At 43.4% G+C, this 19,711-nt stretch overlaps 1 protein-coding gene across 1 annotated transcript; it reads right to left on the bottom strand.

Annotated features, from left to right (window-relative positions):
• Positions 1-7,040: 7,040 nt before the first annotated feature.
• On the bottom strand, positions 7,041-19,255 carry CCDC117 (coiled-coil domain containing 117). The gene is made up of 6 exons (XM_074972736.1): positions 19,134-19,255; positions 17,172-17,536; positions 13,841-13,891; positions 13,169-13,399; positions 10,915-11,052; positions 7,041-10,203 (listed from the first exon to the last, which is right to left on the bottom strand). Exons 2-6 carry the CDS (start codon positions 17,528-17,530, stop codon positions 9,948-9,950), a joined length of 1,035 nt encoding a protein of 344 aa, XP_074828837.1. The 5' UTR covers positions 17,531-17,536; positions 19,134-19,255; the 3' UTR covers positions 7,041-9,947.
• Positions 19,256-19,711: the final 456 nt, after the last annotated feature.

The following is a 19,711-nucleotide window of genomic DNA, read 5'->3' as shown; positions in this document are numbered from 1 at the left end:
AGTAAGAGTTGATAGTTGAATCCATGCAAGAAGATGAGGTGTAGGAGAAGACCAGGAACACCCAACATAATAGGGAAACCACACACACACAAAAAAAGAGGAATATTGATGAGCATGATGAGCAGTAGCTGCAGGAGTGCTTACAAAAAAAAACTGTAAACACTGAAAAGAAGAGCTTGGAGGAGGATAAAGCTTTAGTTTTGCAAATGTTTACAGGGAGCTCCTCCCAACCATGAGGGGCAGCAAGGGAGAAAGCAGAAAAGGTGTGCTTGTTTGAAATTTTAACAAGTAGGCAGAGGTTGCTATCACAGGCCAATCAGAGACAGGAGTCAACATCTTGATACTGAAAGATAAATGATAGGCCTTGAAAGCGAAGACAAGTAGCTTATGTTTGATATGATAGAGGAGAGATGCAAAAAGAGGCGTGACAGTTCAGACACTGAGCTGTGCTGCATCCTGAATGGATATGAGCAGGGGAAGGTTACATTTGTGAAGGCGAGAGAGAAGGATGCTGTAGTCATCAAGATGAGAGCTTGCACCTCCTTCTCTCCACAGCCATTAGAAATCACATATCCCCTTATCCCCACTGCTGTAGGAGTTCCCTAAACTGGTAGATGTGGCATATACAACATCAGTCACACCATAGGGTTAACAGTTGCAGCTATTTTAAATATTATTTGACATATGTCAAAAAGAACACATTAAACACTCAAATCCTTCAGACTAGGGGATGGGGAGAGAAAAAAAAATCAGATCTTAAAATGTGACTGTAGATAATCATTACATGAGGGACATGGGGGCCTCAGCAATAAAATAGAAGGGTTGCTATGGGCAGGTTTTCACATTCAAGGTAAGTTTTAACATCTGTAGGTTTAAAAAAAAACCAAACAAAAACAAAAGACACCCCACAGAACAGACAATTGTGAGTATGTCAGAAGGGCAGAATTCCCCCCAACAAAATGGACCTTCAGATCTGTCCTTTCAAAATGTACGCCCACAGATCCTAGGTTTGAGGCCAAAAGATTATGTATATGCAGAAGTATCCACTACCTGAAAGTTGCACATGTGAAGTCCCCAGAATTCTGTATGTTGTCCAGAAAAGTACAATAAGATCAAGAATAGCTCACTGAGGCCATGCAGCCCAACCCACTGCTCTTGTGGCCATGGTCCCCTTCCTGCACAGATGTGTATATGAAAAACACCTGGCCTTTGAAGGGCTGTTTGAACTGAAATACTAGACCATATAACTGATGTCACTATGCTGCTTGCTGCTCAGTTGCTGAATTAGTCACAGGCACTTTGCACATTTGATAGGGAGAGTAGCATTCACTTCTTGGAAAGTATTATACAATTGTGACAGTCTCATTATATCCTGAACATCCTTATAACATGAGGTATAGAAAAGTTGAGTGAAAATGCCCGTCCCCTACACAGTTGCAGCAAAGGATTTCCAGCAAGGACTAGAGCTGTTAGTTGCTGTTACCATCTGGAGCTCTCACCATTTCACTCTAGTGACAGCTCTCATTTTAGGTAGAGCTTTTTGTGGTAAACAATACTCCTTTACTTACAATAGCATCTTGAGTGAGCTAAAATACTTAAGTTTCACTCACGTGATTTAGCTGAGAAGTTGCATTTCCTATGCATCTGCAGTGGCTCATGACCAGATGAGACACTAGATAAAAGCATAGGACACAATGGAAAAGTCTTAATTGTCTTAGACACCTTACTAAAAAGCAAGGCATTTATTTTTTAAACAAATCACCACAGCACAGCGAACTGCCAAAAATGAGAAAAAGAAGTTTTAAGCTGAGCCCTTTAGCTATCTGAACAGCTGCCACAGTCTCTAACATGCCTCCTACAAAGAAAGCCTGTCCATCCTCCCTCAGAAAATTGATGCCCCGACCTGTAGAAACCTGCTCACCCTACTCCCAGACACAATTTAGTATAGTTACCAACCTCTGCTACAGAGCCTCTCATAAGGGAGAGTCCAGGGTGGTCTGCCTTGGCTCCTGTTTACTTACTACCCTCTCCTTGTGTTCAGATTAGCTCCAGCACCCAGATTTAGCTGCATTACATATCACTTGTGATGCTACCTGGAAGCCTACAGGATGAAAGACATTACAGCAGTGTACAGTATTATTTTCTAAGTTATTAGGCCAACTTTCCCCAGACTACTTCTCTCCAGTCTCTTACAAGTGTTTATGTCAGGGCTGCTGTAGGGGACATGGAAATCCTGGTGTTTCCCTATGAAATCTGAGCAGCTACTGTAATAAGATGGCAAGAGGCAGTTACAGGAAGGCATGAAACAGGTGTGTCTTAAAGCACATATAGAACGCAGTAGCTTAAGCATACACGTCTGAACAACATGCACTCATCTAAAGGGCTAAGTTCTTTCTTCTCCAGAGACTGGATCTACGCTAATTAGCCATGTTAGGGAAGGTTAGCCAGGTTCTCTGCAAAGCAGCTAAAAATTAGAGGGAAACCTGCTTCCACTCAGCTCCGTTCAGTTAACGCAGTAACTTTCTCACAGCGCACACGGAGGCAGTCTACTTTGAGAATTTCAAGCAGTTTTCCCATGGTTTATCTAGCACTGGTACAACTTCACCAGTGCTAGCAAGAATCATAGAATATCTAGTCCCACCTCCTGCTCAAAGCAGGACCGATCCCCAACTAAATCATCCCAGCCAGGGATTTGTCAAGCCTGACCTTAAAAACTTCTAGGGAAGGAGATTCCACCACCTCCCTAGGTAACACATTCCAGTGTTTCACCACCCTCCAAGTGAAAAAGTTTTTCCTAATGTCCAACCTAAATCTCCCCCACTGCAACTTGAGACCATTACTCCTTGTTCTGGTCATCTGCTACCACTGAGAACAGTCTAGAGCCATCCTCTTTGGAGCCCCCTTTCAGGTAGTTGAAAGAAGCTATCAAATCCCCCCTCATTCTTCTTCTGCAGACTAAAGATCCCCAGTTCCCTCAGCCTCTCCTCATAAGCCATGTGTTCCAGTCCCCTAATCATTTTTGTTGCCCTCCGCTGGACTCTTTCCAATTTTTCCACATCCTTCTTGTAGTGTGGGGCCCAAAACTGGACACAGTACTCCAGATGAGGCCTCACCAATGTCGAATAGAGGGGAACGGTTCGAGTGACCAGTGACGTGGACCAGCTGACCTTTTTAAAACCATTTTATAATCAGTGGGCCTGGCACCACACTGGGAGGTGATGTTCAACAGATTATCCACCATGATCCTCAAAGTCTTTTTAGAGTTACTGCTTCCCAGGATGGGTCCCTGATCCTGAAAATATAGCCTACCTACTTTGTTCCTAGATACATACATTTAGCCATATTAAAATGCTTATTGTTTACGCCCATCTTACAAAGCAATCCAAATAGCTATCACCCTGTCTAATTCACCACTCCCTCAGTCTTTCGGTCATCAGCAAACATCCTAACTCTATCTTCTCCTCTTTCTGCGATATCAGGATGCTACTGTTCAGTGTCACATACCCATAACACGCAGCCAAGAAACACTGCACTACACCAGCAGAGCAGAGATTTACAGCAGATCCAAGGATTCAATAAGAGAAAGAAAAAACAAAACAGGGAGCCTCTGTTTCTGCCACTGGATTCCAGAGGGGAGACCGAGAAATGCAGTTGGCCTGATGAGAATTGGTCCAACTTCCATGCACAGAAAATAGTCTCTGTCCACTATATTAAAGAGTTACATTTGCTGAGACAAAAAACACAAAGCAAGCACCTGCTATCTCTCACATCCATGGCAGTGAGCAGGGCTTGAATCTTCGTGAACAACATGTTTACATCATCGGATCCGATGAAGTGAGCTGTAGCTCACGAAAGCTTATGCTCAAATAAATTGGTTAGTCTCTAAGGTGCCACAAGTACTCCTTTTCTTTTTGCAAATACAGACTAACATGGCTGTTACTCTGAAACCTGAAATAATAACAGAAAGTGGACTGTTTTCAACTGTAACAGCCCAATCACAAGAAAAATACAGCAATTTTATATCTGGGCTACTAAATAAGGGTAAAGGAAGGAAGTGAACATTTGGGCTGGACATCAGGAATGAGTTCCTTAACAATAATGCCCACTGCTTTAGGAAACAGTTTTGCAAGGGAAGCAGCTGAAACCCTGACACTGGCAAATTTAATCCTGCATTAGAGAGCCTTCAGGAATGTTGTGCAGAATTTGACAACAGTTAGGCTGCTGATGTGTGGACACCACTGCCTATCATGCTGACCAATATTGTCAGACATTTCCTTGTATGCTCCCATCTGTCTGTGTCCATCTGCTGCCTCTTGTCTTTTGCTTAGAATGTAAACTTTTTGGGGAAGGGACAGCGTAGCACAGTAGGGTTCTGGTCCATGACTAGGGCTTGTAGACCCTATGTTAATACATATAGCAACAATCCTGAATTAACAAGGAAAGAGACTGATGTTAGATCTTTACTATCCTCCTACAGAGAACCATGTACAAACATGGTATTGAATGGACTTTACAGAGGTCATACAAGACCCAATGGAGCACATCATCCTTCACATCTTCTAATCAGAAATTTATGTTTACACTGTTATATTTTACCTTCATAGCAGGTTACCTCAGTATCTCAACTGCTGAATAACTCTCCTGAAGGTATTATTTACCAACCAATAAAAGTGCTAGCAACAGCACTATCCAGTGTCCAGCTTTCAGCAGTGTGTGTTCAAGTAGCAGTGCTTTGTTTGTGAGACAAGCAAAAGGGCCGTTTCATGTTAATTTCTTACTGACAAAATAGTGAACATTTTAAAAACAGATCTATGGGACTAAAAGGATAGTCTCTCCCTCTAGAGAGAGATTTCCATTGGGTTGCGCCCTTGGGCTGTGAGCTTTCAAAAGAAAGGCCTCATTTTATTTAGCACAGCAGGCTAAAAGTTCATAGTGAGAAGCATTCCCCATGTCGTTGCACCCCTCAGTTTTGCTACCACGAACATTTTATGCAATATTTTTTCAAATGTCACAGGTTCTATTAGAGTTGCCCTGGAATCTAAGACAAGGTTGAACTGGAGGCTACCACCACCTACTGGGGCCTTATTCATGAAAAGTGTGTTTGGTTCTTCCAAAGCATTGGATATTGGATGACATCCTCCTGGGGATCCACTTAACTTTACCTTCTGTGCTGGTATTTCTTCTCTTGGCCTCAGCCATTAGGGGAGCTGGTGAAGCGACATGGATAAGCCAGCCATACATAAATGAGAACCAACCCCAGATCTCCTTTACATCAAATGTAAATGGCACCATCACCCAGCATTCTGAGTGCCTAACATCTGCATCTGGATGAAAGCAGCTGGATAAAGCTGAACCCAGGCAGCATTGGTGGGAAGAAGGAAACTGAAGAATATACCTCCTCTGTAACATCCTCCATTGCAACAACTATTATGCCTGTTAGATCAGTCTGCAGCCTTGGAGGACATTTGGACTCCCCAGTGCTACTGCAAGACCACATAGCAGGAAGTCCACTTCCATCTGCCTCTGACCAGAAGACTATGCCCCATCCTACTGGGCACAAATCTAGCCACACAGCAAACCACCTGTGACACCTCCAGGCTTTATTAGTGCAATTCCCATCTAGGAGTAAAGCCACATGCCTACAAGCTCCATCTGATACAAAACAGTTGTCCATATACTTAGTAACACATCACCTCAGTGCTCAGCTCTTTGTGCTGGCTCCCTACTGACCACAGAGTCCAGTTCAGGAAACAATCTGCCCTCTCCATGGGATTGGCTCCAGGTACATGAGAGATCGCCTCTCCCTCCATAACCATGACCTCTTATGACAGCTATGCTCCATTAGAACACTGGAACCATCAACTCAGCAAAGGGAGGCTTACAAGCTATGCATGAAGCTGAACAGGATGAGATACTGGCTTTGTAGTACTGCTTTTTTAATATAATATTTAAATGCAATATAGTGTGTACTATATTTTAATTTTGTCATTGTCACACCTAGCCACCTGTGCATGCTTATGAAGTTTAAGATGGACAGCACTACTAATTCAAATTAAAGTATTGCAAATCAAGACTGGGACTGGTTACTACTGAAACCAAAAGAACCACCTTGGCTGCTGCAAGCCCTGCTCAGAAGGATACCAGGCAAAGATGGCTGCCCCTAGGCTTTCACAAACATGATGGGTGAAAATGAAAAGGCAGACAGAAAACAGAATCAACACTATGACTTGTCAAAATGGCAGGCAGAAACCCTGTAGAATTATAGTGGGACAAACAACAGAGCTGGTGCAACTCTACAATACCTGCACCTTCAGTCTACGTTAATATGGAAGCAGTCTGAACTGATCCAGTCTACGGGGAAGGTCTTCAAACTTACCTGGATCTGGTGCAATTGTTCTGATACTGGGAACGGCTGCCAGACATTAGAAGCACTTGTGTATGGACATGAAGCGTATTGCAAGTGATCCACATATTTGACCTAGTTTGGAGGAACATTAATATTGTTTAATGTAGATGGGTCTAGTCGATGCAAAACATGGACAAGTCACTTAATCACTATACTTCATGTTTCCTCATCTGTAAAATGGAAATAATATTGACCATGCTCATGGGGATGCCTGCTTAATGTTTGCTGAAGTGATTGAAGGCCTTTAGATGGACAATGCTAGAAAAGGGTAAAGTATTATTTCCTCTCACATCCCCAGTGAGAAGTTATTATAGATTAACTATGAAACTTGTGTTATTAATCCCATTTCCAACTCTTTTTCCCTATACCTTGAACACAGCAAAGGGGCAGAAGGGAGGATTTCAGTGTCTCAAGTGGAACTCCTATTTAGGCTGCACAATGAGCTACAGAGGCACGAGGCTACTTTACCCTAATTTCTGCACAGAAAGGCCTCTTTCAAAACCAACTGAACTCCACCTGTCTAGCTTTCCATCTTAATTTCTGGTGTGTTTTACAGCAAGAACATCGCACAGCAATCTAAAAAACATTAAAAATTTTATTGAAAAACGATGACATACAAATGGTGATTTGGTCCCAACAGAAAACAGACCAGAATGAGATTTTTCATATTTCAAAATAAAAAACATCCAGCAAGAATTTTCCCAGAACTGCACCATTTGTGCCATCTCACTTAACATGCAGAACTAACCAAAAAACCTTTTAAGAAAGCTAACAATAGACTGAACTGTAACAACTGCAGCCACCCACACCTGCAGCCACACGTTTTCTTAAAGCAAATTTCAGTTCAATTAGCATTCCATTTAGTTTCCGGATGGGAAGCAGTTTTCCCTTTCCCTCATCAATACAGAAAGAGCTTTGAACTGTTTCCCCTTAATACAAAACAGAAAAGATGTCTGAAAACCAAATTAGATGTTTGCTAATAAAAGCTGAACTGCTTTAGAGATAAAGTCATCCTCTGGCTTAGGCCAATGAACACATGGCCAATAATCCACTGAGAAATCTCAGTTCAAGTGGTAGAGTAGGATTAGGGCTCAGTGGAAATTGCATCAGCAAAGAATGTAAGTAGTAAATATACATCTGAATAGCAACCTTTGGCACACATGTGACATGCAAAGGAGTTAAGACTATAAATAGACACAGTATCTACACATTTTTTCCTTTAGAAGTTCAGATGAAAAAACAAGTTTTTAAAAATCAAGTAATATTTTTAAGAGGAAAAAAAGAGCCCTACTTGGATTTCACACTTATCAGCTTTCTAACATCCTCCATGTTCCTCTGTACCATAATTTTAAGTATTGACAAGATGGTTCCACTAAACATATGAATGTTTCCTTCTTCTCATTCAGTTAATTTAGGACCAGAGCCATCAAATAAGCGCAATCTGAACTTTGAACCTTTTCCAAAGTCATACAAGCTTGGAGCAGGTATCTGTTTGGAAGCACTGCAACACCTTCTAACCTCACAAAGTGGACGTCGTCGTCTTCCCTCCAGCATCCCACTGTTTTCATTATTTTACACACAGTAACATTGCAGCCTCTTAGATGCTGTAGAATTTAAGTCTGTTTAGTAGGTTAATGACATTCACATGAGATGTTTTACATACTAATATAAGAGGTTTTCACCAACCTCACATAAAAAGTTAGATACAAGAGCAGAGGAAAGGTGCACACATTTGCCCAATAGAGAAATCAAGGTTTCAGATGTCAAGTTATACAACCGTTTCCAGCCTACTTCAATGCTGGTTCAAAATTCAGAATAATTTTTAACATGTACTTCTTAAACATTTTGTTTAAATATTAAACATTAAAGCTCTTCCAGAATCTTGGGCAAGAAGAGCAGGATAGAAAACTGAGTTAACAGCTGACAGAAATGGAACTTCTCTACCTACCCCCAAAGGCCCATGTCAGAAAGAATGTCTCGTCTCCTCTCTTATAAAATGCCACTGCGAGCCAAAGGAGCAGAAATGCTGACTGCAAATTAAAGTTTTGATTTTAAAATGCATATGATGGGTTTTTAACTAGAAGAACGTCTCACCACATAAATTATTAAGGTATTGTGCTAAGCAAAGAAGTGTAGATAGTTGCTTTTCCAATAAATCTAAAGCTGCTTTGCTGAGGAGCCATTGCATGGGCTTCCTTCTAGTACGGGGGAAGTTAAGGAAAACAGATTGGGAATTACCATCCTAATACCACCTTTACCCAGAAGAGTATTTTCACAAGAGGAACCTCAGTTCAGATGTCTTCAAGGAAACCTTGAGACTGACTCTTTGTTGACTGAGAAGATTACATGGTTTACTGAATACTGATAAATTTTTGTACTATTTTCTAATAAGTAGCTAACTGGATTCCTTTCCTGCAGTATCATTAGCTGGAATAAATTCCTGCAGTATAAATTAATAATCCAGATGCAATCTGAAACTCCAGAAAAACAGAGAATAGTTTTAATGACACAAGTGTTTCTGGTTTACATAAACCACTAAGTCCAGGTTTACTTAGACACAAGTTCTGCTCACTTTACTAATGCAAGTAGTCCCATCAAAGTTTGAGATTAGTCATGTAGGATTTGGCCCTTACTGAGACATTTACCCAAAGCTCAGTTAAAGCAGCGCCTCTATATCTGATTCACAAATTATCACTTATCAAGATTAAAATCAAAAGGTGTCAGTGAATTCAGCACCAGCCATGTCACAAATATTACCAAGGGCAATGTCTGGCTTTCCAATCTGATGCATACCAAGGGAGAACTGCCACAAAAGATAAAATGCCAAACCAATCAGCTGAAAACATCCTCTAGGCTTCTGCGTTACTAGCTCAGAGAAAACTGAACATTTTTAACTGGCCCTTAGGCGAAATTTAGTAACCAGCTTCCAACTGAGTCACTGATTTAACTTTCTACCAAAACTAGACCATATGAGTCTAGTGTTGAGTTATAACTTCTCACCCCCATCACACTGCAGCACAGATAATTTCTATATTTACATTTTAAGGTCAAGCCAAGTAGATCGAGGGATTGTTTTTCTTCCTGTGACTAATCAGAGATATCTTCTCCTTTCAGCACATTTGAGTAGCCTCTCATGAAGCTAACAGACTGAGCCAAGCATATGCCCCAAAGTCTTAATGGCTCACCAAGTATAAGTGGGGGGTTTGAACCACTGTTACATTCAATCTCTGCATTTTACTCTTTACAAAGGCAATTAAGAGGACAGGCCCAATAAGCCATTTGGAGAACCTCTACCTTGCTCAAAAGGCCACTGAACTTCTTGTAAAAGATGCTGCTTTTAACAGCCTATAAAGCTTCTCTTCAATATCCTAACGTTGCGACTGCCCAACTCCAGATTCTTCTGGTTGTTACCAGAAAACAAACAAACAAAAAAAAACAACCAACAACTTCAGGTCCACACCTCATACCTGGAAGGTAGAGGGAGTAAAAATCAGCCACAGAAACCTTCAGAAATTCACCATTTCAGCCTGAAATCTGGCTTCTATAATTCCATCTCCTCTTCTACACATCCAGACGTTCCCAAGCTACTATATAGACCTGGAGACATCACAGTTTGTTGTGCTTCAGAGAATGTTTCAGTTTGTGACTGGAAGGTGGCTCCAAGAGTTGATTGCTTAGCCTGGCACCCTTCTGTCCCCTGCTGCTTGTAGTTTTTAGCAACAGAAACAGATTTCAGTTTGTCTGTGAGGAATTCAGGGAGAGGTTTCCAGAGCACCAGCTCCATGGAGGGACGGCTCCTAGAAGGGATGGAGTCTTAGTTTAATCAAAGCTCTCAATCACAGCTGTGACAAATGAAAACGACCTAATTTCATCATCCACTTAAGTCACTGTCTGTGCAGAAGTGTCCCCCCAAAGCACATGCACTAGTGTTTTCTCTGAACTTCTGGAGAAAGTTCAATTCCTCCCCTTGGGAGATTATTTCACAGCTAACAGAAAGTTTTCCTTATTTTCATCATAAGTTTCCCCTTTCTTAAGTTCATTCCATTACTCTCAATTCTAACCCAATGTACAACATGAAATAATTCTTCTCTCCCACTGCACCAGCCATGAAGCTCACTATTGTTCATGACACTATGAGACCTTTCCCTTGATATAGAAATTTACATATATGAACAACAGCAGGCTATAAGGTTAGTGAAATTGAGAGAGTATATAACATTATGTATTATAGGGACCATAAAACAGAGTTTTTAGTCTATATGAATTCAGCATTCTTCTGTAAATTGGAAGTACTCTATGTTTAGCAATTACATATAATGCCCTGCTATACAATATAGTACTGTACATCACAAACACATTATCAAAGAGTCTTCCAACAGTAATGCTATAAAGAATTACAGTGAAATCAACTCTTGCTCAACAGAGGAGAGATGGACTCTGTAGGCAAACCCCTTTTCCCCATTTGGGTATGTTATCTGTGTAGCTCCAACATTTCCTCAAGAACTTACATGGACTCTATTATTTTTTTTGTCAGGACTTGATCAAAATCCCTCTTCAGTCCCTTTTGAAGAGTATCAGACAGGACAAGGGTGGGCAGATTGCTAGTATTCCCATCGGCATGAACATCTTCATCTTCATCAATTATCCTAAGAATGGAGGCAGGAAAGGGGGAAATAATACATCTTATTATTGACCATATCACTGACAAATATGTATACCTACTGCTAATTGAAATCCCATTCAGGGGAGAGTATGCAGTTCAACCACACAATATAGAGTTAAGCCGCAATTTCATCTTCCCAGCTCCCTGTAGTTCAGCATCAAAAATTATTTTCAGCCTCTCTGAAAGGTCCTGAATTTTGGTGACCCCATGCTACAGCTGCTCAGAGTACTGATTAGAATGACCCAAAGCTTTACCACTTAGGATGCACTGCAAAAATTGCATTTTTGGTAAAGCTCTTGTATATAAATTTCTAAGAATACCCACAAACGTACCCCAGCAGAGCAACTGAAATCCTAGAAAAGGGCAAACAGAAAAATCCTGTATGTAGTCCACTATGGACCTCACAGTGCAGATCCAGACAGCTGTTACAAAAGTCAGATCTCACATCACAGACTAATCGATCTAAAGGTGTAACTCACTGCTACAAAACTTTGTTAACACTGATTTAAGGTTGACCTGCAGCACTGTGTACCCTTTCAGAACACTGAGTGCACCTATATTTAAGCTACTGAAATCCAAAAAATACTATCTTGTGGGCTGAAGTATCATTTTAAAGTGTTCACTGTAGTTTCTGCAATGCTTATTTTTCTGTATGAGATGGGGGGATACCAACTTTGAAGTTTACTGTGACTGATTTAAAAAAAAAAAAAAAACCTATGACTACATTTTCTTTAGACCCTTTTTCACAAGAGCTACAGCACTTTGAAGGATGAAACTGATAAGTGTGAATCCTTGGTTTGTGTAGACTGGATGAATTACAGAAATTTCAATTTTGTTTTCTGTATTTATTTTTCCAAGATCATCATAAAGTTTGTAACTCTTGACTGACAACAGTATCCTGGTGCTGCATTAGTTGACCTTATACCAGTCCTTAAAATAAGGCCTTCTATTATGAATGTGTTTCCTGATGCTCAACAGCTCCTTTCACAAGAGTCCCAGCCAGAAAGGATGGATGGTCCACTGGCTAGCATATTAGCCTAGGACTTGGGAGACCCCAGGTTCAACTCTCAGCTCTGGGGCAAATCACTTACATCTCTCTGTGCCTCAGTTCCACATCTGTAAAATGGAGACAATATCACCTCCCTCCCTGTGTCATGAGAATAAATACATTAAAGACAGATGTTCAAATACTACAACAGGGGCCACGGATGTAAGATAGATGGTGAGAAACAGTGGGACTATTTCCTGAACATGTGGCATAATTACATTACCTTTATGCTACTTCTTACTAGCATCATTCATTCAATCTTTCCTCTCTTAATTTATGCTATTTTCCTTGACAATACTTAAGTAAAATCTGAGCATGCATATGGATTTTCGAACACTGAAATACTAGATCTCAAACCAGAAGCTTTGCTCTAAGGGCAAATCTTCCAGAAGGAGCCCCTAGGTAATGCAGGCAGAAAGAATGCATAACACATTCTCAGCAAGCTGCCAAGGGCAGGACTTTAACTTGTAGTACATAGGTGTTGCTCAGATGCAATGGCTACAGGACGTCACCCTGAGTTTCCCAGTGACCATGTCAGGCTGCCTGCAAAAATTCCAGCTTGCAACTTTCTCTAGCTTGTGCAACATCGTAAATTGATCTTTAACCCTGAATAACTGTAATACTGTATCCCCAAATGGGCAGTGGGTGCCGGACACTAGCTGAAATCAATCCTGACTCCATAACACCAATTCAGGGAGGTTAAGAGGCATACTTTGAGCTCCCCGTGTGTCAAAATAAAGTTAACTGAAAAATGTTGATATTTTTTGTTTTTTGGAGTACTTTATCTTGAGAATGCCTTGCTCACAATTACCTCAAATTTGGACCAATCACTGTATCTCAGATTCTCATGAGGTTATGACAATCCAAGTCACCATGTGGATTTTACAGCACTTCAAAAAAAAAAATCAGTTGTTAACCAGTAAGCTAGTCTCGACCCTACTTACAGTGGTGCTGTCACCCCACTACAATAAACTCAGTTATCCCTTAGATGATGCCTATGAATAAAGGGAAAGCTAGGAAAAAACCCACTCTACTCAATCCCTGCGTTTACCTGTCCTCAATTTCCTGAAGCTTCCTGCGGGCAACCTCGCACTGATGTTCCCCCATTGTCTGATCCATATCTTCATAGGGAATTTCTAACAAGCCAGCTTCATGAAGACTACCAATGCACTGCCTTGCTACCTCCCCAGCTGCCTGCTGACCTGCACAGAGAATCTCTTCAGTGCTGGGATTCGGAGAGTAGTGCACAGTTTCAATCAGTCTCTTCTTCTTCACAGGGCAACTAGGAAACAAAGCAAATTTATAGTTGGCAACAGAGAAATCTCTGACATTGTAAAAAACTATTAAGATCTTTGTCTATCAAACCTATTTCTACAGAGCTGCATACTTTGTCTGTTGAGAAAGACTTCACTTCCAATGTACAAGAAGAAATTTTAGCTCCTCATAAATACAAAAATGCCTTTTCAAGAAAATCAGAATCACACATTCAGTTAGATTTGTATTATACACACTGGAGTGGATTCAAGGTTTCTGTTTATGTTCAGGAAAGAACAAATTGAGAAAGGTTCCAAACAGCAATAGTATTGGGAAAGATTCCCTCACCCAAGCACAGTGCAATCTTTTGAGCTCTACCCTGGATCATGCATCATTCACCTCCCTCCACCACACAGGACAGAGAGCGAAATAGGCTAAAAGCAGATCACTGAAGACAAGTTAAACTTACCCATCCACCTCTTCCTCTAGTTTATGCTTCTTTCCACAGCGAAGAGAAACTCTGGAAAGGGAGAATGAACAGTTATTTGACTAGTAACAGTGTTTTACACCTTTGGATAGAATTGAGCACGATCAAGAAAATTAAAGCACATGTTTCTGGCGGGCGATGTTCCATGGCTTTCAGCGTGCAGGTCACCTTGATATAATCAGATGAGGGGAAAAGAGAGAGCCAAAGATGCATTAATCTAGAAACATATCTGTTAACTAAAAAGAAAACAGTTGGAGTATAAAGGGAAGCAGTTTACCTTCGCTCATCTCTCCTCGAAATTAGTTACCTGAATATAATTGAAATAGGGCAACATTTGGATCATCTGGTAACCAGTCTCAACCATGATGGCCAAAGTAGAAGGCAAGTTCAGATAAGTGTGAAGCATGACATTCTAAACATTACACATGTATTTTTGCTCCCAAAAATAAAGACAGAACGCTCTAAAACAGGATTTGCTCAGTTGCCTTTTGCTGATTTCCATGACAGTTTCTTTCCTATACTGTGTTTGTGGGGGAAGGTGGGAAAGGAATAGATGTATTTCTCCTGAAGCATTGCTGTTTCTTGAAGTGAGTGCTTAATTATCATAGAATCATAGATTAGGGTTGGAAGAGACCTCAGGAGGTCATCTAGTCCAACCTGCTGCTCAAAGCAGGACCAACGCCAACTAAAACATCCCAGCCAGGGCTTTGTCAAGGAGGGCCTTAAAAACCTCTAAGGATGGAGATTCCACCACCTCCTAGGTAACCCATTCCAATGCTTCACCACCCTCCTAGTGAACTAGTGTTTCTTAATATCCAACCTAGACCTCCCACACTGCAACTTGAGACCATTGCTCCTTGTTCTGTCATCTGCCACCACTGAGAACAGCCAAGCTCCATCCTCTTTGGAACGCCCCTTCAGGTAGTTGAAGGCTGCTATCAAATCCCCCCTCACTCTTCTCTTCTGCAGACTAAATAAGCCTAGTTCCCTCAGACTCTCCTCATAAAATCATGTGCCCCAGCCCCCTGATCATTTTCCTTGCCCTCCGCTGGACTCTCCCCAGTTTGTCCACATCCTTTCTGTAGTGGGGGGGGCCCAAAACTGGACGCAATACTCCAGACATGGCCTCACCAGTGCCAAATAGACGGGAATAATCACTTCCCTCAATCTGCTGGCAATGCCCCTAATAACACAGCCCAATATGCCGTTAGCCTTCTTGGCAACAAGGGCACACTGTTGATTCATATCCAGCTTCTCATCCCCTGTAATCCCCAGGTCCTTTTCTGCAGAACTGCCGCTTAGCCAGCCAGTCCCCAGCCTGTAGCAGTGCATGGGATTCTTCCGTACTAAGTGCAGGACTCTGCACTTGTCCTTGCTGCATCTCATCATATTTCTTTTGGCCCAATCCTCCAATTTGTCTAGGTCGCTCTAGACCCTATCCCTCCCTCCAGCGCATCTACCTCTCCCCCGCAGCTTAGTGCGATCGAGAACTTGCTGAGGGTGCAATCCATCCCATCATCCAGATCATTAATGAAGATGTTGGGGAAAAAAAATAGCCCCAGGACTGACCCCTCAGGCACTCCGCTTGATACCGGCTGCCAACTAGACATCAAGCCATTGATCACTACCCGTTGAGCCCAACAACCTAGCCAGCTTTCTATCCATTTTATCGTCCATTCATCCAATCCATACTACTTTAACTTGCTGACAAGAATACTGTGGGAGGCCGTATCTAAAGCTTTGCTAAAGTCAAGATATATCATGTCCACCGCTTTCCCCATATCCACAGAGCCAGTTATCTCATCATAGAAGGCAATCAGGTTTGTCAGGCATGACTTGCCCTTGGTGAATCCATGTGGACTGTTCCTGATCACCTTCCTCTCCAAGTGCTTCAAAATGGACTCACTGATGACCTGCTCCATGATTTTTCCAGGGACTGAGGTGAAGCTAACCGGTCTGTAGTTCCCCAGACTCTCCTTCTTCCCTTTTTAAAAGATGGGCACTGTATTTGCCTTTTTCCAATTGTGAAGCTTTAGTCTCTTAACATGGTTTAATGGCACATTAAGCAAACTAATCACACAAACAGAATAATCAAAAATCTGCAGTGTAATACTGATCTGGATACACACACTTTTCATCCACATTAAAAAGAATGCAGCCGTCTTCTTTTGTATGGCATTTGAGAAGCAACGGGCTGGGATAATAATTCAATGTTAAGATTCTAAAGCCATGCTAATGCTTTTAGAGTATCTGGGTGGATATCTCTGTACCACCACTGTAAGCATGAATGGGGAATTGTTCTGTGATGCATCGCAGGGTTTGTAGCTCAACATGTGGTTGAGTGCAGTCCACTGCCTACAGGGAAGGCAAAATCCTGGGACTTTAAGGACTTCCTGGTCATAAAACAATGGCAATAATGGCTCATACCTTACTTCAAATAGGCCCATCACTGCAAATTACGCAGCTCAACATTGAGGGCTTATCCATCACAAAGTGCGATTACACCACAAGGATCTTTCAGATCCAAAACACCAATGTCCTTGTGCTACAAGAAACACACCTGGAGAGCGAAGACCACCAATCAAACAGAAAAAGCAGTAAAAACGTTGACAAGTTTCAGAGTAGCAGTCGTGAGCTACAGCTCACTTCATCAGCTGCATTCAGTGGAAAATACAGTGAGGAGATTTATATGCACACAGGACATGAAAAAATGGGTGTTATGTCCATCTGTTTGCATTTGGAAAGGAAGATGATGTCTGTCTGTATCTGTACGAGTTTTTTCATGAAGTTGATAGATTTCCACTCCATAAGGCTAAATGCAGTGCCTTGCATAATGACAGGTTTCAGAGTAGCAGCCGTGTTAGTCTGTATTCGCAAAAAGAAAAGGTGTACTAGTGGCACCTTAGAGACTAACCAATTTATCTGAGCATAAGCTTTCGTGAGCTACAGCTCACTTCATCAGATGCATTCAGTGGAAAATACAGTGAGGAGATTTATATACACACAGGACATGAAAAAATGGGTGTACAGACTAACACAGCTGCTACTCTGAAACCTGTCATTATGCAAGGCACTGCATTTAGCCGTATGGAGTGGAAATCTATCAACTTCATGAAAAAACTCGTACAGATACAGACAGACATCATCTTCCTTTCCAAATGCAAACAGATGGACATAACTTTTCTTTTTAGTAAAAACATTATAGCTTTTAAATCAAGCCCACATTTCAGCATCCAATTATGACATTCAGAAAAATACACTATAGATAAGAGATGCTGTCCCCCACCTTCCCCTTGTTTATTTTTGTACTTACTGACTGCAACTCTGCCGTTGCAGTAAGACTGGTGGGTTTTCAGTGTTTGTGAAAGAAACTGTTGCAATAGTCAAGCCCTCATTATAGCTTCCAGTTGCAGCTAGGGAGGCAAGGTCCAGGTTACTTTGCAAGTATGAGCTGCTGAGGTCAGAGCCTTCTACTATATTATTTCTGTTCCCTGCCGTAACCACCATGGTTTGTTGGGGATATTCATGACCAACAGCTCCAGGCTGAGATTCAGTCTGTATGATTCCAGGTTGGAAGGTACTGTCAGGAAGAGTTGCTGGAGCCTGAGGAAACTCCACAGAAGGAACAGGATGAACTCCTTGAAAGGATCTGCCCAGGGTTGTCATTTTCATCTGTACCTGGGGGAAAAGACAGACCAACCCAGAACAGAGTGACTATAAGCAAACATGCCGCATAAGCATCAGTAAGGAAAAGGCCAGGTCTATATTAGAGGTTTTGCTGGCATGGTCTTGTTGGTTAGGGTGTGCTTTTGTCTTAATAATAAAATTATGTCAGTAAGAACCCTAGTGTGGATGCAGTTATACAGGCAAAATAGTTCTTTTGCTGGTATCATTTACTAGTTTCTCCAACAAACTAAGGTTATGTCTACACTTAAAATGCGACAATTGCACAGCTGCAGTTGTGCCACTTTATCACTTCAGTGCAGATACTTGCTACAGAAATAGGAGGGGTTCGCCAATTGCTGTGATCCATCCTCAGAGACGGAAGCTAGATCAAGGGAAGAATTCTTCTGTTGACCTAGTGGTGCCTACAACAGAGGTTAAGTCTGCTTAACTATGGTTACGTCTACACCACGCAGCTGTGCCGCTGCAGCCATGCCACAAAAAGATGCACAGTGTAGCCACTGTTTGCCAGCAGGAGACAGCTCTCCTGCCGACAAAAATCTTCCACCCACAATGAGCGGTGTTAGCATTGTCAGCAGAAGCAACAAAGCACTGTTCACACCAGTGCTTGTCCTAGACAAAACTTTTGTCTTTTGGGCAGGGGCTGTTGTGTGTGTTTGTTTTTTTAAACACCTCTGAAGGACAAAAGTTTTGTCTTTCAATTGCCAGCGTAGGCAAAGCCTAAAGGTATGTCTACACCGGCACCTCATCGGCAAAACTTTTGTAGTTCAGGGGTGTTAAAAAAATACCCTCCCTGAATGACAAAAGTTTTACCAACGAAAAGCGTGTGTGGACAGTGCTTTGTCAGCAGGAGCACTCTCCTGCCAACAGAGCTGCTGCCACTCGCGGGGGGTGGAAGTTTTCTGTCGGCAGGAAAACTCTCTCCTGCCAACCAACAGCAGCTAGGCTGCGGGGCGTTTAGTGGCACAGCTGTGTCGCTAAAAGCTGTGTAGCGCAGCCGAAGGGTATGTCTTCACTACTCAGCGCCAAAGCGCTGCCACCCCAGCGCTCCAAGGTGGCTGTGCAGTCGCGGCACCGGCGCTGGGAGAAGCGCCTCAGCCCGCCCTGCCGTCCCACGCGGGGAGCAGCCGCCAGCGCCAGGGCACCGTCCACACCCCGCTTTACAGCGCCGACCCTCGCAGCGCTCGGCGGGAGCTCTCTCACCCCCCCGAGTGCGAAATTTTCAGCCCTCTCCCGTGGCAGCGCGGACAAGGCCGAATTCTCCCAGGCGCGGGGATTCTTCATGCCCCGGAGAGACGCAGCCCCGCGAGGTAACCGTCCACGCGGCGCGGCCCGAAGCGACGCCGGCGGGAGCATCTTCTGCCGGCATAACGGAGTGGACCGGAGGGACCGCGGAGGAGGCGTAAAGCCAGCCGCGGGGTCCCGCGGTAACGGACCCAGACACACGCCCGCGCCGCGGGGACAGACCAGGCGCCCCGGAGCGCGGCAGGCCGCCGCTGCGCCCCCTCGCCAGGGTCCCGCGCCCCCTCAGAAGCACCCGCGGGACTAAAATAGCCCCTGAGGGAGGCCGCTCCCCGGGCCGCGCACCAACCTCCAGGCCGGCCCCGGGGCGGACCGGGCCCCTCAGCCGCGCTCCCTTCCAGGCCTTTCTCCGCGCCCGGCGACGACGCGCAGCGGCCGCGGGACGCTGGCAGTCGTAGTTCCGGTGGGAGGGGTAAGGCCGAAGCTGGGGCATGCTGGGAGTTGTAGTTCCAGGGTCTGTATGCGCACGCATGTGCATACTGGAGCATGCTGGGAGTAGTAGTTCTGGTGGGAGGGGTAAGGCAGAAGCTGGGGCATGCTGGGAGTTGTAGCTCCAGAGTCTGTATGCGCACACATGTGCATACTGGGGCATGCTGGGAGTCGTAGTTCCGGTGGGAGGGGTAAGGCCGAAGCTGGGGCATGCTGGCAGTTGTAGTTCCAGGGTCTGTATGCGCACGCATGTCTATACTGGGGCATGCTGGGAGTCGTAGTTCCGGTGGGAGGGGTAAGGCCGAAGCTGGGGAATGCTGGGAGTTGTAGTTCCAGGGTCTGTATGCGCACACTTGTCTATACTGGGGCATGCTGGGAGTTGTAGTTCTGGTGGGAGGGGTAAGGCAGAAGCTGGGGCATGCTGGGACTTGTAGCTCC

The sequence above is a fragment of the Natator depressus genome, chromosome 15 (assembly GCF_965152275.1).
Source record: "Natator depressus isolate rNatDep1 chromosome 15, rNatDep2.hap1, whole genome shotgun sequence".
In the NCBI taxonomy this organism is placed as follows: Eukaryota; Metazoa; Chordata; order Testudines; family Cheloniidae; genus Natator; species Natator depressus.
Note: the sequence above shows the minus strand (reverse complement) of the source record. Positions and strands in the feature narration are given on the sequence as shown.